The sequence below is a fragment of the Neoarius graeffei genome, chromosome 9 (genome assembly GCF_027579695.1).
Source record: "Neoarius graeffei isolate fNeoGra1 chromosome 9, fNeoGra1.pri, whole genome shotgun sequence".
Taxonomy (NCBI): Eukaryota; Metazoa; Chordata; class Actinopteri; order Siluriformes; family Ariidae; genus Neoarius; species Neoarius graeffei.
Window position 1 is genome coordinate 56,780,406 of NC_083577.1, and position 27,226 is coordinate 56,807,631.

At 41.3% G+C, this 27,226-nt stretch overlaps 1 protein-coding gene across 1 annotated transcript in view; it reads right to left on the bottom strand.

Annotated features, from left to right (window-relative positions):
• Positions 1–19,481: 19,481 nt before the first annotated feature.
• vwa8 (von Willebrand factor A domain containing 8) overlaps positions 19,482–27,226 on the bottom strand; it is a 195,449-nt gene continuing 187,704 nt past the window's right edge. The window contains exons 43-45 of the mRNA XM_060929893.1: positions 23,271–23,369; positions 22,602–22,840; positions 19,482–21,111 (exon numbers count right to left, since the gene is read on the bottom strand). Coding sequence (XP_060785876.1) covers positions 21,003–21,111; positions 22,602–22,840; positions 23,271–23,369 — 447 coding nt within the window. The 3' untranslated portion in view covers positions 19,482–21,002. The remainder of the gene's footprint in view (positions 21,112–22,601; positions 22,841–23,270; positions 23,370–27,226) is intronic.

Sequence of the window (27,226 nt, forward strand, 5' to 3'; positions counted from 1 at the left end):
GATAAGGTTCTTATGCTGGAATGCAGTGTTTTCCTTTCTCCAAACATAACGCTTCTCATTTAAACCAAAAAGTTCTATTTTGGTCTCATCCGTCCACAAAACATTTTTCCAACAGCCCTCTGGCTTGTCCATGTGATCTTTAGCAAACTGCAGATGAGCAGCAATGTTCTTTTTGGAGAGCAGTGGCTTTCTCCTTGCAACCCTGCCATACACACCATTGTTGTTCAGTGTTCTCTTGATGGTGGACTCATGAACATTAACATCAGCCAATGTGAGAGAGGCCTTCAGTTGCTTAGATGTTACCCTGGGGTCCTTTGTGACCTTGTGAGGGGGACAAATTGCTCAGAGGTCTATTGAGTGATTTATCATCCTCTCACATTCAATTGCACCTCTCCTTAGCAGCTAAAGAACCGCATAACCACAAACAGCACAGCACCAGGGAACCGACTTTATTTCTTTAAAATGATATACTATCAAAATCTAAATTCAAAATCTATAAAGTAAAATTTATAAATAGAATTAAGAATAGTAGTAGTGACGTAGCTAGTTATATTCTCTTCTCACCTGTGACCCTGCATAATCATCCCTGTTGGCCTCTGGTCCACTGTCTCCTCTCTCACCCTGCTCTTTCTATTGTGGCAATAAAGATTAAAAATATGTGGAAAGCAACATTTTGAAATAGAATTAGGAATACAGTAATAATAATCAGCAAATTCATGTACTTTAAACTTTAACTACCACAAAAATAAATTAAATCTTTACAAAAATAACAGTCAAAGGAACACAAATACATTTATATTCTTATTTTCTACCCAGAAGTGAGTAATCTTAGAGTAGCCAAAATAGTAATGTTACTCAAGTAAGAGTATTGTTACTTTAGAATAATATTACTCAAGTAAAAGTAAAACGTATTTTGCAACAAAACAACTCTTAAGAGTACAATTTATCCAAAAAGTTACTCAAGTAAATGTAACGGAGTAAATGTAACTAGTTACTACCGCCTCTGGGCGGCACGGTGGTGTAGTGGTTAGCGCTGTCGCCTCACAGCAAGAAGGTCCGGGTTCGAGCCCCGGGGCCGGCGAGGGCCTTTCTGTGTGGAGTTTGCATGTTCTCCCCGTGTCCGCGTGGGTTTCCTCTGGGTGCTCCGGTTTCCCCCACAGTCCAAAGACATGCAGGTTAGGTTAACTGGTGACTCTAAATTGACCGTAGGTGTGAATGTGAGTGTGAATGGTTGTCTGTGTCTATGTGTCAGCCCTGTGATGACCTGGTGACTTGTCCAGGGTGTACCCCGCCTTTCGCCCGTAGTCAGCTAGGATAGGCTCCAGCTTGCCTGCAACCCTGTAGAACAGGATAAAGAGGCTAGAGATAATGAGATGAGATGAGACTACCACCTCTAAGTCAGCTAGCTAGCTTAACTAACTAAATTGACATCTATTTGTCATCTTTTAGCGAAACATTATCTACATTCAACAGCATTACTCAACTTACACGGTTTGTTTGGAAAAAACTATCTCAAGTCTCTAGCCTCTTGGCTGGTTTGCTGAACATACAGAAGCACTGCCCAGATCTGAATCACACCAAAGACACTCATACAATATTTTCTAAAGCGTCTCTGATCGCACACGACAGCGGTGTTTGTTTGCCGCCTTACTGGTAGCTCTGCCTGCTCATGATGCGATTAGAGGCGGCTCGGAAAAACACGTTTCCATATGTTAAAAATGAATTGAGTGGTTGTAATGGCTGTAAAAAGTGCAGGGGACAGAGGGCACAAATACGGGAAGTGCGGGGGACATGTCCCCCACGTACTGTACCCCGCGTCCACTACGCCCATGGTTCGTGCCATGATACACTTCCACAAACATGTGTTGTGAAGATCAGACTTTGATAGATCCCTGTTCTTTAAATAAAACAGGGTGCCCACTCACACCTGATTGTCATCCCATTGATTGAAAACACCTGACTCTAATTTCACCTTCAAATTAACTGCTAATCCTAGAGGTTCACATACTTTTGCCACTCACAGATATGTAATATTGGATCATTTTCCTCAATAAATAAATGACCAAGTATAATATTTTTGTCTCATTTGTTTAACTGGGTTCCCTTTATCTACTTTTAGGACTTGTGTGAAAATCTCATGATGTTTTAGGTCATATTTATGCAGGAATACAGACAATTCTAAAGGGTTCACAAGCTTTCAAGCACCACTGTAAATGGAATATGATTCTGACAAGAAAGAAAAAGTTGATATGAACTCACATTCATCAGAATAGAAGTGAGAAACATCTTACTTTGTGAATACACCGGAATGAGTTACGGTTTACCTTAAGGAACCTGAAAACCTTCGACACTCATGTTCTGGCTGGATTTCATGTCTGGAAGCAATAATAGGAAAATAAATGTAATAGGAAAATAAAGAGTTGACAAAAGATCATAAAACCTGGCCAGTTTGTTCATGCACATAGCTTGCAGGTAGAGAGCTGCTGTGTGCAACTCAGCAAATTGGCCTCAATACATCATTCATATGAAAAGCCCGTGGCATTCTCATTTTTCTCTTCTGTCAATGATTCGTTCCCCCAAGCTCATGGTAAAAGAAAGTGGTGATAAAAAAAAAGAACGCAAACAGAATACACTTTTAAAAGACAATTGAAAAAGAAATGCATGATTCACATGGTTAATGTGATGATGTGAGCTAACTTTCAAAATTAATTCACATTTGACATAATTCACGTACGGCTCAAGAAAGCAGCGGTTCTGCCTCAGCTGCTCCTGCACTGACCATTTCCCATGTGTAGCTACCAAAACTAATGCACCAGGATTGCAGGCCAAGCTAAGCAGCCCAGGATTTCAGGACCGTTAAGTCAGTTAGGTTATTTAGCTTGGATGAACGTATCTCTTTTTATGCTGCTTCATAGAATGTAGTGTTTGGCTTCGTGTAGCCAATGCAGAATGTGCTCATTTCCCACCGATGATGAAAGACTAATGTTAAAGCAATCATTTCTATCAGTCTCAGCCTGGGGGAGAGAAATAAAAGCATCATGCATCAGCAAGAATCACTCTACACTGCTATCCCAAACACACTGGGATTCAGATGAACTCTGTAGTTTGGTGTAATAATAAAGACTTAACCTTGATGTTCCAGTGAGAATGAACTGCAGAGATGTTGGATGGTATGTGACGTTGATGCCTCCACACGCCTTAAATATAAAACGGTGGAAAACCCAGGGAAAGCACATTCATCTCTCATGCAGCCTCAGTATTGTTTCTGTCCTTCCTCTGACCTGTGCGTCATCAGCTACCTTTCACCCCCACACACAGAAAAGAAGGCTTGTGTGAAAGATCACGCAGCAAAACACAAGGGACTGTTGTCCAAAATCAGACAGAAATAGCTGGATTTAAAACCTGTTAGCTTGTTTTGTTTGAAAGGAAAACATCTAATATCTAAAGTGCCCATGTTTATCAAACTGATACTGAGAACATGGATTTTTTTTTAACCATTTACAGTGTTAAGTATCTTCCTCAGCCTATATACTGTATATCAGCTCTTGTTCTGATCAGACACATAAAAATCTAATCTGTTATATAGCATAGCTTAAAAAAAAAAAAAACGTGTCAACTAGAGCACATAATACAACCCCGATTCCAAAAAAGTTGGGACAAAGTACAAATTGTAAATAAAAACGGAATGCAATGATGTGGAAGTTTCAAAATTCCATATTTTATTCAGAATAGAACATAGATGACATATCAAATGTTTAAACTGAGAAAATGTATCATTTAAAGAGAAAAATTAGGTGATTTTAAATTTCATGACAACAACACATCTCAAAAAAGTTGGGACAAGGTCATGTTTACCACTGTGAGACATCCCCTTTTCTCTTTACAACAGTCTGTAAACGTCTGGGGACTGAGGAGACAAGTTGCTCAAGTTTAGGGATAGGAATGTTAACCCATTCTTGTCTAATGTAGGATTCTAGTTGCTCAACTGTCTTAGGTCTTTTTTGTCGTATCTTCCGTTTTATGATGCGCCAAATGTTTTCTATGGGTGAAAGATCTGGACTGCAGGCTGGCCAGTTCAGTACCCGGACCCTTCTTCTATGCAGCCATGATGCTGTAATTGATGCAGTATGTGGTTTGGCATTGTCATGTTGGAAAATGCAAGGTCTTCCCTGAAAGAGACATCGTCTGGATGGGAGCATATGTTGCTCTAGAACCTGGATATACCTTTCAGCATTGATGGTGTCTTTCCAGATATGCAAGCTGCCCATGCCACACGCACTAATGCAACCCCATACCATCAGAGATGCAGGCTTCTGAACTGAGCGATGATAACAACTTGGGTTGTCCTTCTCTTTAGTCCGAATGACACGGCGTCCCTGATTTCCATAAAGAACTTCAAATTTTGATTCGTCTGACCACAGAGCAGTTTTCCACTTTGCCACAGTCCATTTTAAATGAGCCTTGGCCCAGAGAAGACGTCTGCGCTTCTGGATCATGTTTAGATACGGCTTCTTCTTTGAACTATAGAGTTTTAGCTGGCAACGGCGGATGGCACGGTGAATTGTGTTCACAGATAATGTTCTCTGGAAACATTCCTGAGCCCATTTTGTGATTTCCAATACAGAAGCATGCCTGTATGTGATGCAGTGCCGTCTAAGGGCCCGAAGATCACAGGCACCCAGTATGGTTTTCCGGCCTTGACCCTTATGCACAGAGATTCTTCCAGATTCTCTGAATCTTTTGATGATATTATGCACTGTAGATGATGATATGTTCAAACTCTTTGCAATTTTACACTGTCGAACTCCTTTCTGATATTGCTCCACTATTTGTCGGCGCAGAATTAGGGGGATTGGTGATCCTCTTCCCATCTTTACTTCTGAGAGCTGCTGCCACTCCAAGATGCTCTTTTTATACCCAGTCATGTTAATGACCTATTGTCAATTGACCTAATGAGTTGCATTTTGGTCCTCCAGCTGTTCCTTTTTTGTACCTTTAACTTTTCCAGCCTTTTATTGCCCCTGTCCCAACTTTTTTGAGATGTGTTGCTGTCATGAAATTTCAAATGAGCCAATATTTGGCATGAAATTTCAAAATGTCTCACTTTCGACGTTTGATATGTTGTCTATGTTCTATTGTGAATACAATATCAGTTTTTGAGATTTGTAAATTATTGCATTCCATTTTTATTTACAATTTGTACTTTGTCCCAACTTTTTTGGAATCAGGGTTGTACTTATACACACTCATTCTCCGTGCAGAGGCATGGTCCAGATGGCCTGCTGTGATCAGAGCTCCTATTGAGCAGAACATCTCATCTGCTGTGGGATCTGGTCTGACGCATACTGATCACTTGTCTCTGGGGAGAGGTCATATCCTGTCTGATGAACATGATGCTTCGGAAAAGGAATCTGGGCTCCCACAAGGAATCATTTCATTTTAAGGTGGGAGTCATTAGAATCCTTTCTGCCATAATAACAGGAAGAACGGAAGAGTTTTCTTATGATCAGATTACTTGTGCATATGTTGACATATTGGATGAATTTTTGACAAAATAACTCAAGTTTTTCAGTATTTTGTTCACTGTTTAATTGAGAGACTATCTGAAATAAAACGTTTCAGGCCCCTCAAATGAGTTGCGCTTTGATCCTCTAGTGAGTACAAAGTGAAGTACAAAGGTAAAAATGAGACAGTCAAGACAGTAAATTCTACCGATCCCAGTCAAGATCTCATCTCATCATCTCTAGCCGCTTTATCCTGTTCTACAGGGTCGCAGGCAAGCTGGAGCCTATCCCAGCTGACTACGGGCGAAAGGCGGGGTACACCCTGGACAAGTCGCCAGGTCATCACAGGGCTGACACATAGACACAGACAACCATTCACACTCACATTCACACCTACGGTCAATTTAGAGTCACCAGTTAACCTAACCTGCATGTCTTTGGACTGTGGGGGAAACCGGAGCACCCGGAGGAAACCCACGTGGACACGGGGAGAACATGCAAACTCCGCACAGAAAGGCCCTTGCCGGCCATGGGGCTCGAACCCGGACCTTCTTGCTGTGAGGCAACAGCGCTAACCACTACACCACCGTGCCGCCCCCCCCAGTCAAGATGAGAGGTCATTATCTTGATTGACAACAGAATGACCCTCTGTTCGGTAACGATCCTGATAAGATCGTACTATTTGGGGTTGTAAACTAGGACAGTAGTGGGCTGGTAAACGTAAGCAAACTGCATTCAGAAGAGCTGCTGCTGTTCGGATACTGTAGGAAAACAACCTAGTCATAAAGAGGGACAGATGGAGGACAAGAACTTGTGAACTGTAATCCACAGTGCTAAACAATTTGTTCCTATTCATCCTACAATGCATCTTTCAGCACAGCTCACTTATCTGCTTGCAGCAGGGCAGACTCTGCCAGCAGAGGAAAGAAAAGGCACTTTGAAATGCATGAATGAGAATTAGGCAGAAGCCTGCCAGTGACATGAAGGGGCTCAATTTAGCATTCTGTGAGCTCGGCCATTTAAAAAAAATAAATAAATAAATAAAAAACCAAGCCGTCTTTTACAAATCGAGCACAATTCAGTCCTTCATGTGGCAAAATGATTAGAGTCTTTGTTGCAAAATCTTATAAACCAGCTTGAACAGTTTCTGAGAAGGTGAATTAACACAACGAACCTTCAGTGATCAAAGAATGTTACAAATGCAAATTATTTAACACTGCTTACTGCCAGGAAAAGAAAATTACTTTTGATAGCTTTTAAATTGGATTATGCAAGAAACGCAGACTCTATTCTTGACTTTATATAATTGTAGTGAGATTGAAAAGGCACTGTGAGTGAACCACACTACTAAGCAGATGGTGATTAAAATTACCAGGTCAAATTCTTTTCTCAGGTTCTCAAAACACAAAGACTAACCACTAAGTAATCCTTCACATCTGCCCTTCTGCTGTCTTCCCCCTCCGGCCAGGTTGAGGCTGCGGGCAGAAAACTGCTTAATTTAGCATCACCACCCTCTCATTTAGTCTTGCAGGTTTTACATGACAGCCTTTCACCTGGAGGCTAGAGGCTAACAGGCTGTATCTACTTACCTCAGCCACGCCTTCTGTGGAGTTAGATACTTTCTCTGCAGGTTTCTTTTACTACGAATCAAACGACCTCTTGTTGACTGTCAACCTCATTTCTCCATCACATCTCACCAAATACAGAGGGCTAACCGAGACTGAATGGACATCATCCAAGACAAGCACAAGCAATATGACTACCTTCTGTAACGTTCTGTACTGTCTGTAATGTGGTGGACTCTGGAGCATCACTAATAATTTTTCATCAGCTATAATATTACAGTGGTGCTTGAAAGTTTGTGAACCCTTTAGAATTTTCTATATTCCTGCATAAATATGACCTAAAACATCAGATTTTCACACAAATCCTAAAAGTAGATAAAGAGAACACAGTTAAATAAACGATACAAAAATATTATACTTGGTCATTTATTTATTGAGGAAAATGATCCAATATTACATATCTGTGAGTGGCAAAAGTATGTGAACCTCTAGGATTAGCAGTTAATTTGAACCTTTGTTTTCAGTATCTGGTGTGACCCCCTTGTGCAGCAATAACTGCAACTAAACGTTTCTGGTAACTGTTGATCAGTCCTGCACACCGGCTTGGAAGAATTTTAGTCCATTCCTCCATACAGAACAGCTTCAACTCTGGGATGTTGGTGGGTTTCCTCACATGAACTGCTCACTTCAGGTCCTTCCACAACATTTTGATTGGATTAAGGTCAGGGCTTTGACTTGGCCATTCCAAAACATTTACTTTATTCTTCTTTAACTATTTTTTGGTAGAACGACTTGTGTGCTTAGGGTTGTTGTCTTGCTGCATGACCCACCTTCTCTTGAGATTCTTTTCATGGACAGATGTCCTGACATTTTCCTTTAGAATTCGCTGGTATCATTCAGAATTCATTGTTCCATCAATGATGGCAAGCCGTCCTGATGCAGCAACACAGGCCCAAACCATGATACTACCACCACCATGTTTCACAGATGGGATAAGGTTCTTATGCTGGAATGCAGTGTTTTCCTTTCTCCAAACATAACACCTCTCATTTAAACCAAAAAGTTCTATTTTGGTCTCATCCGTCCACAAAACATTTTTACAATAGCCTTCTGACTTGTCCACATGATCTTTAGCAAACTGCAGACAAGCAGCAATGCTATTTTTGGAGAGCAGTGTAAACGTTTGGGAACTGAGGAGACCAATTGCTCTAGTTTTGAAAGAGAAACATTGTCCCATTCTTGCCTGATATACAATTTGAGTTGCTTAACAATTCAGGGTCTCCTCTGTCATATTTTGCGATTCATAATGCACCAAATGTTTTAAATGGGAGACAGGTCTGGACTGCAGGCAGACCAGTTTAGCACCTGGACTCTTTTACTACGGAGCCATGCAGTTTTAATATGTGCAGAAAGCGGTTTGGCATTGTCCTGCTGAAAGAAGGAAAGCCTTCCCTGAAAAAGATTTTGTCTGGATGACAGCATATTGTTCTGAAACGTGTATATATCATTCAGCATTAATGATGCCTTCCCAGATGTACAAGCTACCCATGTCATGTGCACTAATGCACCCTCATACCATCACAGACGCTGGCTTTTGAACTGTGCACTGATAACAAGCTGGATGGTCCAGTGTGGGAAATAAGGCCGGACCGGTGGACACTGACCTGTAATTTTTGCATTTGTCCGTCTGTATTTCAAAAGCACCAGACTGGATGGCCGATAAAAAATAATTTGAATGTGTCTGTTTGTATTTCAAAAGCATCAAACCAGATGGCCCATAAAAAAATTGTAAAGATATGGGTCTAATCTACTTCCAATTTTCTTCCAAATGTTACACTGGGCGAATACATTGTCATAACACGGCCTGCGAAATGGAGACCCCTGCGGGCCTGTCTTTAAAAATTCATAACTCGGCTACCAATGGTCCTAGTCCCGCCAAAATTTACAGGCACATCTCTCTACCCGAGCCCTTTCGAACCAGCACAGGCATGGCCTGCTACGACCCTGCGTCAGCCCATTATTCGCCCCTGAAACCCCCGCGTGAGAGCTGCTTGGTGAAATCTTTAATATGAGCCCTGGCTTGAGCCAGCCTTTAAAAATTCATAACTCGGCCACCGAAGGTCCTAGCCCCGCCAAACTTTACAGGCACCTCCGTCTCCCCAAGTGGCACACTGAATAAGACAATAATAATAATACACTCAGCATTCAGTGTTGTTTTTATTGCACAATACATTTGAACTAGTGTTTTAGGGTTGACAATATCTGATTGATCCAGTCAGTTGATTAAAGCTGTACTGCCTTTCAGATTTTTCAAGCTTAGGTCATTAAAAAGAATTTTCCCGACACCCAATTATTTTTGTTTAATGGACCAAAAGCTACTGAATTGGAATCACAGACTTCCAATTTTATTATTATTATTTTTAAATAGAACAATTAATGTATTTAGGGCCACGTGGCCCTAAATTCTCTGCTATTTTTTCTTGCTTCACCATGACGCAAAACAAGATATGACATCATGCATCACATGGTGGGCTTCCACATTCGTGCAAGCCATTGTGGGATACAAATTTGAAACTGGAGAGGGAAACGGAGAACGCGAGTGTGCGAACGGAACACGAAAGACGGACTACAGTAACAGAAAGTGAGAAGAAAAGACATTATGTTGCGAAGGAAAGGAAACAGGACCAAACTAATAAATATTGGCGGTCAGCGAGCACCTCGGTGTGATCAGCTGTTCGTTTAGCGACAGAATGACGTAACTGTCAGTGCACGGTCACGGTAAACCTGTAGATGCGCACACGGACTTCCGTGTCTTCTGTGTATTTGTGAGGGAATCCCCTCAAATTAAATAACTTCCCAGCCACAGAATGGCCTGGTTTTTTTTTTAAAGATATTACAGAAATAAACATATCACAATGACCAAATTTCAGAGGGAACTACTGTAAATTTCACCGATTTTATGAACTCGAAAGGCCGTCTACTTTTAAGAATACAGTTTACATGAAACTTTGCAGTACAGTACAATGTTAAGTGCTATTATTATGTGCATTTTTAAAAATTCATAATAAGAACGACAGTCTTTGCTTTGCTTTGGAGGATGTAGATTTATATTTTAACAGAGTTTTTATTTTCTTCTATTTTCTAAGTTCGAGTCCAGCAGATTTTAATCTGAATGCCAAATGATATGACTATGTAGTTCTGAGTCATTTTAAAAGTCATTTTGTTCCAAAGTTACTTGGAATCTCGTACTCAAAATTATAACTCTATTATGTAAGAATAGTTGGATTGTTAATTAGTACATTTCTTATAGACTTATTATAAACATAATATTAAAAATAATAATTGTTGGACATAATGTTGCATGAGTGTTATTATACTACCTATAGATGAGCACCAGTAAGTTGTAACCAACTGGAACATCCTTTTCCCCCCCCATACTTTTTTCTAGACATGTGTCCAGATTTGCATGTTTGAGCTATATGTATTATTTCCATACACAATGAGTCGTATGAGTTATTAAAGGGGCAGCTGATAGACAGGATATCAGTGAGCATCTGACTCAGCTACAGAGGAATGTTTTTTGATCGCACTGCAGCATGATATTAACTGTAATGGATTTGAAAAAGAAATACTCATCAATACAGCACAACGTGTGTAGAGACAACTATCAATCATGTGATTAATGGTTCAGCATCAGAGCCACATTTCTGTTAATAGAAGACAGGCGTCACTCTGCCTACCACATGATGCTGTGATCTGAGGAACGTGACCTTTAGGCATCCAGTCCATTCCAGAGTTCACACGAGGACATTTTCTTCTGAGTGACTCGTTGAAAATCTAGCCTAAAGTCCTCATGGAAACATCTACTATTATAGGAACCACTAAGCCTCTCACATTTTTTCTTACTGAAAAAAGGAAAGTCAGATGCCAAGACAAGTTGGCACCGGTTACGATCTCTTACTGAATTTCTAAAAATCAAATAGTCAGAATGTTAAATTAGCCCAAACAAGATTGAAATAATAAAAATACCAAGCTTAGCTCTGTAAATCATGCCCCCAAATACAGAGAACAAAATCAGATGACAGACAGAAGAGCAAAAATATGGAAAGTTAATAAGAGGCTTCTGCTTGAAGTTAATCTATGAGATGTCTTCAAGCACAAAATATACGACTGCAAATCGTATATTTTTTTCCAAATATTTCGTTCATGTGCCATATTTGGTTTTTCACAAGCTCACTAATTTCTCTAGTCATTAAACATTTCGTATATTTTTTAGTCTACTTAATTATGAGATGTTGTCTAATATATAAACTTAAAGCAACAGCTGCATGGCCTTCCAGACTGCACCTAGAAGTCGTCTTTATTTGTCACATGCACACTCAAGCACAGTGAAATCCTTCCTCTGCATTTAACCCATCTGAAGCAGTGAACACACACATCCACACACACAAGTGAGCAATGAGCACACACACATACCCAGAGCAGTGGGCAACTATACTACAGCGCCTAGGGAGCAGTTGAGGGTTAGGTGCCTTCCTCAAGGGCACTTCAGGCCACGGCTGCCCCATGTTAACTTAACCTGCATGTCTTTGGACTGTGGGGGAAACCGGAGCACCTGGAGGAAACCCATGCAAACACGGGGAGAACATGCAAACTCCGCACAGAAAGGCTTCCGTCGGCCGCTGGGCTTGAACCCAGAACCTTCTTGCTGTGAGGCGACAGTGCTAACCACTACACCACCGTGTTACATATCTATATATAGGTATACCTTCATATGTAATTTGGTCTAAGTGACAAACTCACTCATTCAGAGCATTTTGATCTGTTACACAGTGAACGTCTCACACTAACACACACACACGGCATGAAAGATTTCCTTTCACTGCTCTTTCTCACGCTGCTTCTGATAAATGGGCAAAAACGTGTTGTCGCTCAGTTTCTAACTAAATAGCTTAGCATAATGATTCATGGACTATTACACAAAAGTAAGCATATCATATTGGCTATCAGAAGGGAAACACATATGGTACATATTAATGAAACGTGTCGGTCAGCTTCTGCAGAGCAGGAATCTGTATGCAACACTTAAAAAGCAAAGTAGTTCAAGTTCAAGGTAAAATAAGTTTCTGAGGATATTCTCAAGTTAAGAGAAATGGAGTGGTTGAGAAATGGAATGATTTAGGCAGTGTGTGTGTGTTGAAAAGATACATATTAAAACCTATCAAACAATCTTTTAAACCACAAACTACTTACAGACAGCTTCCAGTTTAACGCTTACACAACTGTAGAACATTTCAGAATGATCGGTCTCTCAGAAGTGCAAATTTAATACACGACAAAAGTTACAACATTTTATGGGAAATAAAGCACATTATTTTTTTCGCGGTCCAAATCCTGCGCTCTGATTGGCTGGCGAGCAGGTCCGTATCCGACGAGATGGACCCCGGTTACGGACCTCTGGCGACTCGCTCGCTCACAACAACAACAAACATAGTTGCATTTTTTGCCAACATTTAGCTTTTTTTTTTATAAGATTTATTTATAAGATTATCAAAAATCTTATAAATTTTTGCCAGCATTTCTCAGGAGAATAGGATTAATTTTACAGCATGGATAGCGATAACGACAGTGTTCACAGTGAAAGTGAGTTTTACTACCCTGAGGAAGAAGAAATTAAAGAAAACATTTCAGGAGAAAGCTAAAAACCTGTAACTGTTGCTAACGCCGAGCAAAAACATGGCTGAATCCTGAATGACTCAATTTTGTATAAATAGGGGACTACACAGGCGCCAAAATGTAGTTTTTTTCCTGCCATGGAAGTGCACTTGTATACCGAGGAGGAAGCCATTTGCATTACAGCCGTGAATGAGGAATCAAAATGGCGGCTCGCCTTGGTTTTCCCTTTCGGGCGCTCTCGTTTTCTGTTAGAATTTGATAAAGAAAAAAATAAATATATTATTTTCAAGACCTCGGTCACGGTATTTCGCGATACGGACCTCCCAGCTGGTAAATAACATATATGTATTGGTTTTCAGTCATGAAAGCACTATCTATAGAAAGATTTCCCAGGGTTTGTTGGCCGTTTAGTTCAAATAAATACGCAGTACAAAATAAAATAAATAATGAGCCATTCCAAACTTGATCGTCCAGTGTGCAAGGCGTCACAAATGAGAATATATGTGGAAACCTCTTTGGGGGTGACTCCCATTATTCCATGATTATTTACTTGCATTAGACGAGTGGAATCCTGCACTCAAAGTCTGGAGTGCAGCTGTGGACTGAGCCTTGGGAAAGTGAGAGGAGCTGGTCAGGCAGAGCCAGCTGGCTGCTGCAGTGCGAGAAGACACACACACACACACAAAAAGAAAACCCCTCATCATTGTGCCTAAAACTTTGGCACGACTCACGCACTCAGTGCAAGAGAAAATCAGCATAGCTGCACACCAGTGAATAGACTGATGCAGATGCAACTGACAAATCTGAAAGTCATTCCAGGACATGTGGACATGTTTGGGCCTGGTGTCACAACAGGGCCTCATGGTAGTCACAACACTGCTGAGTGAGCCAGTAGCTTTTAGAGATCTACTGTGATCTACTGTGAAAAGCCCTGAACTCGTCAACACGGGTCAAGCAAAACGCTTCTAGACAGCAGGCAATCTCACGATGAAGATTTCTATCTGCTGCTCCTAAGCCTCATACTTTTCATTGTTAAATGCGACTGAGAAGCTTTTATGAAGTACATCAGGTATGAAACACTCAACTCCATGGAATAAACCTCCGTAATAATGTACGTATTCTACATGCTTGCTTTTTCTTTTCCAGTCCTGTCACTACATGTTTGCTCCAAACTCCTAATGCCACCATATTCAAAAGCTTGTTTTCCAAGCAGAATATCAGTGTAAGTAAAACATGTTTTCACAGTTCAATATCCTGAAGCTTGTGGCCCGCTAAGTGTGTAAGAGATGTCAGATGCTCCATGGGAAGAAGGTCTGAAGCGGAGTTCGATTTCAATTGCATTGCATTTGGAAGAGAAATGCTTGCTGATACAGCACAAAGTGTGCCGAGACAAGAGGAGGTTTCTGAGCTTGGCTTCATCCACTCAGTCAGTAACATAACACAAAGTTCCACTTCTTAACACGTACAGCACGCTCTGTGAATCCCTGCTCTGATTAAGAATGCAGAGAGAGAAATTCAATGCTATTTCGATGACATACTGTAACTAATTACGGGGCTATTTTTTCAAGCTTGGGTTGATTTTAACCAGATGATCTGATGACATCATTTACTGCATGACTGTGAACGATTACGAAAGTACAGTGATCAAGACTATATTTGTCAGCAGCACTTTAGTTTTCATATTCATTCCTATTCACAGCTAGCAACTTTATAGTAATTTCATATGACGAAATCACAGGGCTGTGATGGTGTGTGTGTGTGTTGCAGTGCTAGTAGTAAAATAAGGTCCAGAGAGCTGATAGTTTTACTCACTGATCACACTGGCTGCTTTATGGCAGATTAATCAGCTGATAGTGACGGATTTATCTCCTCCCAGAACCTGGAGATTAGAAACTAAACTTGACCACTATCACCCTGTCCCTCTCTCTGTCTGTCTCTCTATCTGTATCTCTCTGTCTGTCTGTCTCTCTCTTTGCCTCTCTGTCTTTCTGTCTCTCTCTCTGTCTGTCTTTTTCTTTCTGTCTCTCTCTCTGTCTTGCTCTCTGTATGTCTTGCTCTCTGTGTGTCTCTCTGTCTTTCTTTCTCTTTGTCTGTCTCTCTCTCTCTCTGTCTGTCTCTCTCTCTCTGTGTGCCTCTCTGTCTGTCTCTCTCTGTCGTTCTGGCTCTCTCTCTCTCTCTCTGTCTGTCCATTTGTCTGTCTGTCTCTCTCTCTCACACACACACACACACACACACACACATTTGTCTTACTATCCTTATGTACCTTCCACTGACAATTATTCATGCACATAATTAATGCTATGCCTCCACCTGAATCAAACCTGAACCTTAACCTCAGTAACCAAAAGGAAATATTTTGACACTTAGATTTTTTTAAAATAAACAATACAGTTTTGGGGGGGTTGAATTAAATAAGTTTAAAAAAAAAAAAAGTTTCCTTGTGGGGACCAGCCAAATGTCCTCACAATGTTATAAGTGTCAGATATGATCAGGCTCCGAAATCTGAACATCTGGAATTCCCTGTAGAGGTTAATACAAATAAAGAGAGCGAACAGATGATAGATAAGTAAAAAGTGTTCCATCTGAAGTAACACATTGACAGCTGACCCTGTCTGTCGCTGGTTAGGACACGGTCCTTATCTAAAACGGTGTAACTAATTAACCTGAAGAAAACTGTGTGACCCTGTGAATATTACATGTGGTTTAATCAGTAATCTGTAGCATTCACATGAGAAAAGACCGAGTCGCAACGGCGGCGTCCAATTAGCATCTTCCCCTTCCTCGAACTCAGTGCATCAGCAGGATCAGGAAGCACATTAGTGCAGACACATGCCTTCCACAACCAAGCTGACAAACACAGGACACAGACGCAGTCTCAAACAATTCAGTAAACACATTCCCAGATGCCTTTAAACATCCTACCCTTCTACACACTCTACCAGAGCTTAAAAAAAGAAATATATCCGATGACCTCGTAAACTGATTCTTCCAACTGATTTTGTTTAACCATCTGTTCTATAAAGTTCCTTCGTGCACACTTTGCAATGTTTCAAGCTTTCCATTGAACCTGTGCGCAGTCGAAGGTCAGCGTAAATGTTTGCATCCGCCATGTTTTTTCTTTTTTCAAAAGGGAAGAAGGAAATGTATCTGGATTTTTCAGTCTATCTACAAAAAAGCATTCCAATATATTATATGTATTTCATCTGGAAGACTTACACTGGATACAGTACGTCAAGAAAAATAAGGAACGTTTCGCCAAGCAATCTGACAGATTTAGAGCAGATATATCAAAAGGAATATGCAAATAGTGTAACTGGGAGAACCTCAAAGCAGCTCAGAGGATATTAAAATATGTTGGATACAGTCAAAAGCAAAGTGCTGACATACAAGGGTTTTTTTTTTTTTTTTGGTTTATAAAATAGAATACATCACACTCAGCAAGGGAAATGCAAACTACTGAACTGACAGCAGTTAGACCTTTTTTCTCCAGTACTGCAATCTCAAAACCCACAATTTGTCTATTTTTGTTAATGTGGTAATGAAGGAGCGTCTATAAAACCTAACACACTGAGGCCCTGAATTACTGAATTATCTAAAATAATGTGAAATCAAATGCAAAATGAAGATACATGCATTAAACCCTTGTGCACTTTAACATAAAACACCCCAAAGTGCATGCTCAGTCAATCAAATGTGCAAAATAGACAATTAAAAAGTTAATCAATGAAAGTTGAAAACGATAAAAATTATATAAATAATACATTATATTATAATAATAATAATAAAATTATTACAAGCACCCTTTGTAAAGATTATGAAAATTGTCATAAATGACCACTTAAGAGTTCCCGAACACTCAGGTGAACTTGTTTTGCATGTGTTTTTACACACACAAAGGTTTAGTTAATCAGAATCTAAATGCAGGCGGCGCGGTGGTGTAGTGGTTAGCGCTGTCGCCTCACAGCAAGAAGGTCCGGGTTCAAGCCCCGTGGCCGGTGAGGGCCTTTCTGTGCGGAGTTTGCATGTTCTCCCCGTGTCCGCGTGGGTTTCCTCCGGGTGCTCCGGTTTCCCCCACAGTCCAAAGACATGCAGGTTAGTTTAACTGGTGACTCTAAATTGACCGTAGGTGTGAATGTGAGTGTGAATGGTTGTCTGTGTCTATGTGTCAGCCCTGTGATGACCTGGCGACTTGTCCAGGGTGTACCCCGCCTTTCGCCCGTAGTCAGCTGGGATAGGCTCCAGCTTGCCTGCGACCCTGTAGAAGGATAAAGTGGCTAGAGATAATGAGATGAGATGAGAATCTAAATGCCTTGTTCACAGAAATATTTTTGGTCTTCTTCAATTTGTCCTACGTGTATGTGAGCTTTTTGCGCTTATGTGTAGCCGGTCTTAATATAGCACACACGTGTAAATCAAGGTCATAGTGTGAAGAGTTCAAGAGGGCCTGGAGAATACTGCCTAATGGCCTTGTGAGCTTGACTGGACAGAAGCAACGGCACATTATGCAATAGAGAGTAAGGAAACAGTCACGTTCTCTGTAAGAGGTCAGATTAAATGCTATCATGTGCAGAGCAGTGTGTCACTTGATTGAGTGTCCCTTCACCCTGAAGAAAAAAAAGCACCAAAAAAGAAATGATACCATCCTGATGTCAGGACAGCAGTGGTGGTGGGGTTTTTTTTTGTTTTTTTTTTTCCATTATAGATGATACAATATGGCATTACATGTGTTTGTGTCTACTAAGTCAGTAGATCCTTGGTCATTTCTGTGCTTTTTGTGTGTACTTGCACATCTGTAATGAGCCTCTGACATTTGCAAGCTTGAGCAAAGCAAGTAAATCCTAGCAGCCATGTGGATACACACTACCATTACATTACACTGCAGGCATTGAGCAGACGCTCTTATCCATAGCGATGTACAACATACCCAGAGCAGCCTGGGGACCAGTTGGGCGTTAGGTGCCTCACTCAAGGACACTTCAGCCATTCCTGCTGGTCCAGGGAATTGAACCAGCAACCTTTTGGTCCCAAATCTGCTTCTCTAACCATTAGGCCATGGCTTCCCCTATCATGGAAATATGACATCATGGAGTTCGAGATGTCTTAATTTCTCAACAATAGCGTAAAAATAGCACAAATGGATGTGTTGTGTTGTTAATCACCTAATCAATCAGCCTTGACACACAAGTCACATGGACAACACAACTGTTGAAAAAGTGTACATAGAAATAAGCAGTGGTCTACAGTTAGGTGCAAAAGTTTGATTTAAAAAAAAAAGAAAAGAAATTCAGATGATTTTTTTTAAATAGCAACGAGGCATTTAGTCTGTTTGACTCCCAAGCTTTCTTTGTACAAAGATGGCTAAACTGTACATGTTAAGACACGTTAATGATGACAATTTCATTTATCTCATCTCATTATCTCTAGCCGCTTTATCCTTCTACAGGGTCGCAGGCAAGCTGGAGCCTATCCCAGCTGACTACGGGTGAAAGGCGGGGTACACCCTGGACAAGTCGCCAGGTCATCACAGGGCTGACACATAGACACAGACAACCATTCACACTCACATTCACACCTACGGTCAATTTAGAGTCACCAGTTAACCTAACCTGCATGTCTTTGGACTGTGGGGGAAACCGGAGCACCCGGAGGAAACCCACGCGGACATGGGGAGAACATGCAAACTCCACACAGAAAGGCCCTCGCCGGCCACGGGGCTCGAACCCGGACCTTCTTGCTGTGAGGCGACAGCGCTAACCACTACACCACCGTGCCGCCCCCATTCTAAATGTGATATAAATATTCTGAATGAACTTTTATGCCCAAGCTTTGTCTTTACACTCACCTCCAGTCTCTTTGGTAACCTCTGAGCACTTTTAAGTCAGGCAAATCACCAGTACTGAGCTGTTTTTTAACTGCTTGTTATTATTATTGGTTGTATATTGGTGTATACAGCAGAAGTAGTTTACTTTTTTCACTGAAAAACCACAGAGGGTGAAAACTTACATGATATTACACAATACTTGCTACACGTTGATTGTGAGGTCTGTTCTTAACTGGAAAGCTTTGCTGAGTAAATAATTAACAGTAGAGCCCACACTTCGCATTTCTTGGTAGGGAACTAGGTAAGGTAAGTTACTTCAGAGCAGAGTTCAAACGTACTCTCTTGGAAACTAATGCAAGCTGTTATTAATAATCAATCTTCAGCAAAAGGTAGTGGAACACACAGTACAATCTTACTGGACCTTAACCAAAGACCACAGACTGTAGTCACCGTATGAAGACAAGGAGAGGGATAAGGAATGAAAAAAAAAAAAAAGACATAACGACTATATATTTACAGAGCTGGACGAAGGAGTGTGCATTAATAGCACTATGAAATTATAATCTTATAATCATAACCATATGAGATGCAGATGTAATGGAAAAGTCCATGGGTTGGCTTGAATGGGCAGGATAGTAAAACGAAGCACAGCAATCTGCTGATGCTTCATTTTGTTCCTTAGTAGATGGAAAAAGTGACCAAACGGACGAAAACTGCTGTGCCCTCTAGAAATGCACCAAACAGCCACCTCTGTTAGCTGCGGAAAATCCCTGCCTTGCGCCGTTAAATGAAAAGTTGTTTCTTTTATCTGGAGACAACTATGCTGTAAATACCAGACATAACACAATCAGCAGGGCGCACACTTCCTGTCAGCATTTTCATCCAAATCCCCTGTGACAAGAAAAGATAATGGTGTTTATTGTTAAGATTTATTTGATCTCTTTAAATGTCACATGAGTAGTAACAGATCATTTGACAATCACAGGATATGACCATGTACATAATGCACGCGCGCACACACATTTTGAACAATCACTGAAAATGTTTTGATTTTTAAAGCTGTGTCTTCGTGGGAGGATTCACTCATTAACAATGTTGACGAGCAACTCTAACCCCTCAGAAAACCTGCCTTACAGAGGACTATTGCACACTGCAGCTAAAACACCTTTCTCACTCCCTTGAATGCATAGCGGAGCTGACCCATTGCAGCCACCCAGAGTCTAATGGAAAAAAAAAAAAAATCACATGTGACCGATAGCCACATCCATCTTCCGTCCACACACATGTTTGTGCCACCTGCTGATGGTCCACAGCTTGCTATTCAGCTCATATAAATTACAGGTCCACTTTCTCCCCAGCAACACCCAGTGAGTACGGTGTAACCTGAGCCTGGGCCTGGATCCTCAAGCACTCGAGAGGCGCACGGCAGCCTGGCGGGGTAACAGCAGCTCCAGCAACACAGGAAGGAAAAGGCATGCTTGGAACACAGGAAAAACACACGCATCCCGAGGATTCGAGACAGAGACAGAGAAAGGGGAGGGTGGACTTGCGCAAGTAGTGCTAAAGGAGTACACACAGTTAAACAGGGAATGCCAGGGGTCAGATTGGCACTGGTCCAATCAGTGCTGCTAGCGCCAAACACCTAAGCCAAGAGGTCAGAAAAGTCAGGAAGCTGAGTAAAAATCATGCTCAAGTTCATTTAAAAATGCAAGGCTCCTACTGGATTATAAACTAGTAAGATAAAAATAACCTGGACTTTGTCTCCCAAAATTACTTACAGTATTTCTGGGATTTCAGGTTGGTCAGTCTCTAATTTTCTGTTAAAGTGAGCTACTTTTATCCACTCTGGGTGAGAAATTAGCTGTGCATTTATTTCATTTTATTTTTAATTTGTAAGACAGAGTGTACACAGAAGCACGGGAGTAAAACTGCACTTCAGAATCTGCTTTCTTTGTAGATACGGACAGATTAAAGAGGAACACTAAGGCACACTAAGGTGAGTGTGAATTTCCTGCCTCGCTCTGCTGCTCCCTCACAGGACCTGTCCACTCCATGATCCCTCCACAAGGAGAGAGGAAGATCCTGAGAAAACCCACACAAACACATCCATCAAGCGACATGTCTTACATAACACTGGGCTCTTTTAACAGGGCGTTAAGGTTACAGTCTGTACAACCGAACACCAGTTGGAACATCGATGTTTAACTGTTTGTAGCTTCTCATTTGTACACACATGACACACTCATACAATATAATTCAAGGAAATGTGTTAACAGGATATAAGCTCAACAATCTGTAATGGGTTATGTATCGCTTTAAATAAGTGAAATGAATTATACAAAGATGAAAACCCAAACGTGAAAATGCAGAACAGGCCACAAGACTGGAATCTGCAGCGTTTGAGCGTGCAGAGGAATCTCAGGTGGTCAGGTGTGTTTAGGCACTGGACAGCATCGTAGAGGTGAAGATCTGCTGCAGGATTTGAGGTATCTCCTTGGTGTCCATGGCAACAAAAGAACGGCCTGCTGGCAGGGTTCTCTGGAGCCTACGTGTGAGAGAAAATAAGGAGAAAAAACCCTCCAAAGCACACTCCCTCGCAAAGAAAAAAAAAAATGCAAATGTGCTTTCACTTGCAATCAAAGTGAGCTCTTAGTCCTCATGGGACAACAAAGGCTGTCATTCACACAGATTCTTTTGTGAGAGATGGGGGGGATTGGGAAATGCCTGCTGGGGGCAAGGGGCTAAAGGCGGAGGGACGCCCTGCTCCTTTCACTCTTTTGCCCTCCCACCTTTCCTATTCCACTGACCATTCATTACTGTCACTCTGTCTCTCCAAGGAGGACACCAGTTCTGAAAAGCCTACCCTTTAAATCATGGTGGGCCTGAAAAGAGTGGAGTCAGTGAGGGCTATGCGGAATTTGTTCTGACCACCGCAGTAGCATCGCTCTCGTGTCGCTATATTCTTCTCATTTGTGCTCAATGGCCTCACTCTGGCACAGCAAACAAAACCCAGCCTTTTACAGCTTAAACATCCATACTTTGTCATTAGATCTAGATCCTCTTTTACAAAATACAAATATGAGTCATAAATAAGCCTTAAAGGCTGATTATATACATATAGATCGAAAACATTACAAACTAATAATTATATAGTAGGAAAAACTGCCATTTGCAAGCTTTGATGTTGCTAGTTTCTTTAGTTTAGCTTCTTTCTTTCTTTATTTCAGAAAAGATTTCCTCAACTTTGCTCCTTTTCCTTTAAAGGCACCTTACGAGGCATATGTACTTTAAACAGAGAGGAGATGGAACAGTGAGGACCTTGTCAATGTTTCTACTGTAGCTGTAATTTACCTCTCAAGCTGCAGAGAATCTCAAATACCCCTTTTCCACCAAATCAGTTCCAGGGCTGGTTCGGGGCCAGTGCTGGTGCTGGTTCACAACTCGTTCAACTTGCGAGCCAGCTGAGAACCAGTTTGCTTTTCCATAGCTCGCGGTGCTAAGGGGAGCCACGTCATTACGTCGCTGTATACGTCATTACATCGCTGTATATGTCAGTTACGTCGCTACGTTTGCATAAACCTTGGCGCGAATATCGAAGCAAAAACAACGCGGAAGAAGAAGCAGCAGCAACAACAACAACAACAATAATAATAATGGATGACTTCACGTTTGTACAGCTGCTGCTTCTCGTCGCTTAAAAATGGCGATCTTTCGCGGTCTTGTTATTGTTGTTGGTCTTAACAACTCCGCCCCCCCGCTGACGTAAGCGGTTCTTTCCTCTGGCCCAGCAGAGAGTTGGTGCTAGCCTGGAACCGGTTTTTCTGGCCCAGAGCCAGTTCTTTGTCAGTGGAAACAGAAAACCCGGTTCCAAACTAAGCACTGGCCCCGAACCAGCCCTGGAACTGCTTTGGTGGAAAAGGGGCAAAAGTGACAAACTGCTCCTTTAATATGTAGTTAAATACACTGGTGTGGAACGATGACCCAACAGGGATGGTATCTGCATGTATGTGTATGTGTCAGTGCGATGAAGCTCACCTCTCGGCCTGGTCCCCGAGGGAACCAATAAAGATGGCAAAGGCGTGGACCTGAGGGTTGCTGGTGAGTGCGCGGGCAAAGCGGTCAGGGCTGATCCCATAGCGCTCCAGATTGGCATCACTCAGCACGATGACAAAGTGCTCATCGGCTTCTTCGCGTACCAGCTCCTTCACAGCATGCTCCGTGCCCTCCAGTGTGTAGTCTCCACTCATACAGAACTGAGAGTGCGCATGCATCGTCTGTACACAGGGTATTCAGGGAAATCATTTCATAAATATCTATGTACAAACACCAAATTTACATTTAAAATAAATTTCCAGTTACTGAAGATGCTGACTTGAACAGCCAGGTGTGTATTAGTAGTACAGATAACTCATAGGGCATTCTGTTCATCAGATGACCATTTCAAAACACACACAGGTGAACGGAGCCGGCTTCTGCAGACTATTTATGGTTTAAACATTCAAATCTGACCAAGATTGTTTCTTTGAATGCAAATGAACCTTCCCTGAAGAACCGAAGACTGAAGCATGCCTGTCTGTGCACACCCTGCCACGTTTCATGATCAGAAGGATGGCTTCGTTCCAGGAAAGCTTGTCAGGAAGCCGATTTCCAAACAAAGGGAAAAAACATGAGAGAATGCACGCAGTTCTTACGTAGGCTACATACCTTTAAGACTTTCAGTCTCTGTTTGTTGTTCTTTGGCACTTTGTCACATCTGACCAGCTCTATATCAAATCCATCCCCAGAGTGACCCACTATGTCATACTGCAGGAAGAAAAAAAAAATCAACAGGAAAGCAGAGAAATGAACATACCGTTCCAAAATCAGAATACAGACACTGACAACTTCATCCTGAGAATGACAAATATATAGGTATGCCAACTGTTTGGAAAGGTTTTTCCATTTATCCAAGCACACAGGGCATGCTGACACGGAGTGTGAAAAAAGAACTATGAAAGGGAAATTACATAAATCACTCACTGCTTAACAAAGGAATCTAACAGGGCAGACAGGAGACAGATGTTATTTTTATATATATTTTAAATAGACACCCAAAGCATGTTGCAAGCACTTTCAGAAAGACATTGTGTCGCAATACAACTGTTGTTTTACTGACATCCTTTGCAAAAAATACCATGCCTAAAAAAGCATCTCTGACCAATCTCCAGCTATTAAAGAGACAGTGATTTGGACAAGTATTCATTCCTATAACGACCCAGTTTTAAAAATCCAAACCGAGGAAAGCATTTTCCCCCACAAACCTCATGCTCGAGCTAAAGACAACATTTTTACAGCTTTTTTAAAGGAAACTCTAAGAATATTTAAGGTGGATAAGCAGACTCTCTCAGTATAACGCAGATCAACATTTAAACACAACAAGCGTTGCCAGGGAAAACAAACCTCGCCCGGCAGCACTTATTTTATACCTATATGTTGATAATGGTAATATTTCTCAATCATCAGCTGTCAGGTTATAGCCCTACGAAAATCCATGACCTTGAGTTTGACATTTCAAAGTCAGTCATTCAAGGTCAAAGGTCATGGTGCCAAATGAAAGCCCATATGGCACTTCCTATAAGTTGATAATGGTAAATATCTGTCTACCATCAACCGTTTTCAAGTTACAGCCCTCTGAAAATCCATGACCTTGAGTTTGACCTTTCAAGATCACAGATCATGGTGCCAAATGAAAGGCCATATAGGAGTTTCTATATGCTCATAATAGTAAACATTTGTCTATCGGCAACCGTTTTTGAGCTATAATGGAAAATGTTATTTTGACTGAAAGGTTTACCTTTCCGGTGACCTTCACCTTGACCCGATTACCCCCCAAATTAAATCAGGTAATCTACAGACCATTGCCCACCTACCCTGAAAATTTGGAGTTGATCGGTGCAACCGTCTAGACAGTAGATTGTTAACAGCCAGACACACCAACCAACCAACAAACAAACCAACCAACCAACCAACCAACCAACCAACCAAACCGTACTGATTACAATACTTCGCCCTGCTTACTCCATCGCAGGCGAGGTAATTACTGTCAAATACCTCTGGTGAAAATGATTTTAACTGCATGTAATTTGCACTGTTTTTTCAATGCTTCATAGGATAGGATAATTTTAGGATAATTGGCCCAAATTCTAAATATAAAATACACTGAGTACTGTTCTGTGTGTTCAGTCCTTGCTATAACCAGATTTTCATTTTCTAACCTGTATATAAAGTTGAACCAGCAGGTGTAATGCTTTAATCATGGGCTTTAACAGATAATCATTTGAGACTCAAAGAAGGCACATGTGACCTGCAAATGCAGACAGGTGACAAATCAAAGCAAAAACCAAGGTATGCTATGCAAACAACCTATCTTCCCCTTCCATTAAGGTGTTTGTCCCTGAAACTGTACTGGATGGAAGAAGACCGTTGCTCCAAAAGATATTCCCTCAAATAGTGTTTTAATGATGGTGGTAGAGAGCGCTGTCTAACAGAATCTCTCATCGGTGCTTTAACTGAGTGGAGATCTCGTGATCTCAACGGCCATAGGATATGACTGACATTATGTTCATACCCATCAAACCATTCAGCGATCCACGCACATCAGGCAAGAAATGTTTCATCTAAGAATAAAGGTATACAGTCACAATAACGCCTTTTTTGGGCTTTTTTCACCTTTATTGGATAGGACAGTGTAGAGACAGGAAATGAGCGGGAGAGAGAGACGGGGAGGGATCGGGAAATGACTTCGGGTCGGAATCGAACCCGGGTCCCCGGGTTTATGGTATGGCACCTTATCCACCTGAGCCAGCGGCCGGCAAGGGCCTTTCTGTGTGGAGTTTGCATGTTCTCCCCGTGTCCGCGTGGGTTTCCTCTGGGTGCTCCGGTTTCCCCCACAGTCCAAAGACATGCAGGTTAGGTTAACTGGTGATTCTAAATTGATCATAAGTGTAAGTGTGAATGGTTGTTTGTCTCTGTGTCAGCCCTGTGATGACCTGGCGACTTGTCCAGGGTGTACCCCGCCTCTCGCCCGTAGTCAGCTGGGATAGGCTCCAGCTCACCTGCGACCCTACACAGGATAATAAGTGGCTACAGATAATGGATGGATGGATGGTGCTCTGAGATGCACAATGGTGCATAACTCTGGTGCACAATATCCCCCGCTGGCAACTATGCCATAACTCTGGTAAAATGCGACTGAATTGAACGAAATTGCAATATGCATATTACTGACATTTTATAATGAATCCTGTCAAGTTTCGTGAAATTCCTCCAAAAATTGTGAGAGGAGTTGATTTCAGAAGGTGAGTACCCTTCCCTGGATGGACGGACGGAAATCGCCACGACATAATCCCCCTTCGGGCCTTTCGCCCAGCAGGGGATAAAAATTGCGAGGGAAGTTGATTTCAGAACGCACGCACACCTTGATGCAATTGCCAAAGTATAAGTCTGTTAATAAATTAAGGGCATAACTCTGGTAAAATCTGCCCAAATTAAACAAAATTTCAGTATGCGTATAACTGTCATATAACAAAGCCTTTTGCCTAAGGTCTCTGCACTGGCTCCCAGTGAGCTATAGAATTGACTTTAAAGCACTACTACTTCTATTTAAAACATTAAATGGGATGGGACCCAGCTACCTACTGGATACGTTTCAATTACATGCACCAACTAGGTCTCTAAGATCACAGGAGAAAAACTTGCTAGTAATACCAGCTGTCAAAACGAAGTGTGGTGAAGCAGCCTTTAGTTGCTATGCTGCTAAGCTTTGGAACCAACTTCCAGATGATATCAAAAATGCTCCTACTGTTGTTAGTTTTAAATCCAGGCTCAAGACAAAGCTGTTTTCAGATGCTTTCACTTGATTCATTTTTACCTAAGTAATTAATTTCCTTTAACATAATTTCTTTTAATTTTGATTTTAATGATTTTACTTTCTTTATTTTAATTTCTTTTTAATCTTGGATTTTAATGATTTTACTTTTACTTTAATTCTTTGTTACTGTGATCCTCGTAGATTTTGTCTGCGGGACGATTTTTGGTGATCCTCGTAGATTTTGTCTGCGGGACGATTTTATTTGGTGATCCTCGTAGATTGTGTCTGCGGGACGATTTTTGGTGATCCTCGTGGAAGAGCCACGGGAAGAGCGCGCTTTATGTGATCCTCGTAGATTTTGTCTGCGGGACGATTTTTGGTGATCCTCGTAGATTTTCTCTGCGGGACGATTTTTGGTGATCCTCGTGGAAGAGCCACGGGAAGAGCACGCTTTATGAGTTAAACCCATAATATTAATTAATATCGAGGCTGATTCCTTTTTTGAACTTTTACTTCATTTTATTATTTTATTTCTACTATTGTTTAATTCTTATTATTTTTCTTCCCCAATTATTTTATGTAATTTTATTTTCTATTGTTTACTGTTCTGCTTTTACTTCTGTAAAGCACATTGAACTGCCACTGTGTATGAAATGTGCTATATAAATAAACTTGCCTTGCCAAGTTTGGTGAAATTCCTCCATAAATTGTGAGAGGAGTTGATTTCAGAAGAACGTGCACCCTCATGAAATTGTCAAAGTACAAGTTATTTAATGAAGGGTCAAAACTCTGGTAAAAGTTTCACAAACGA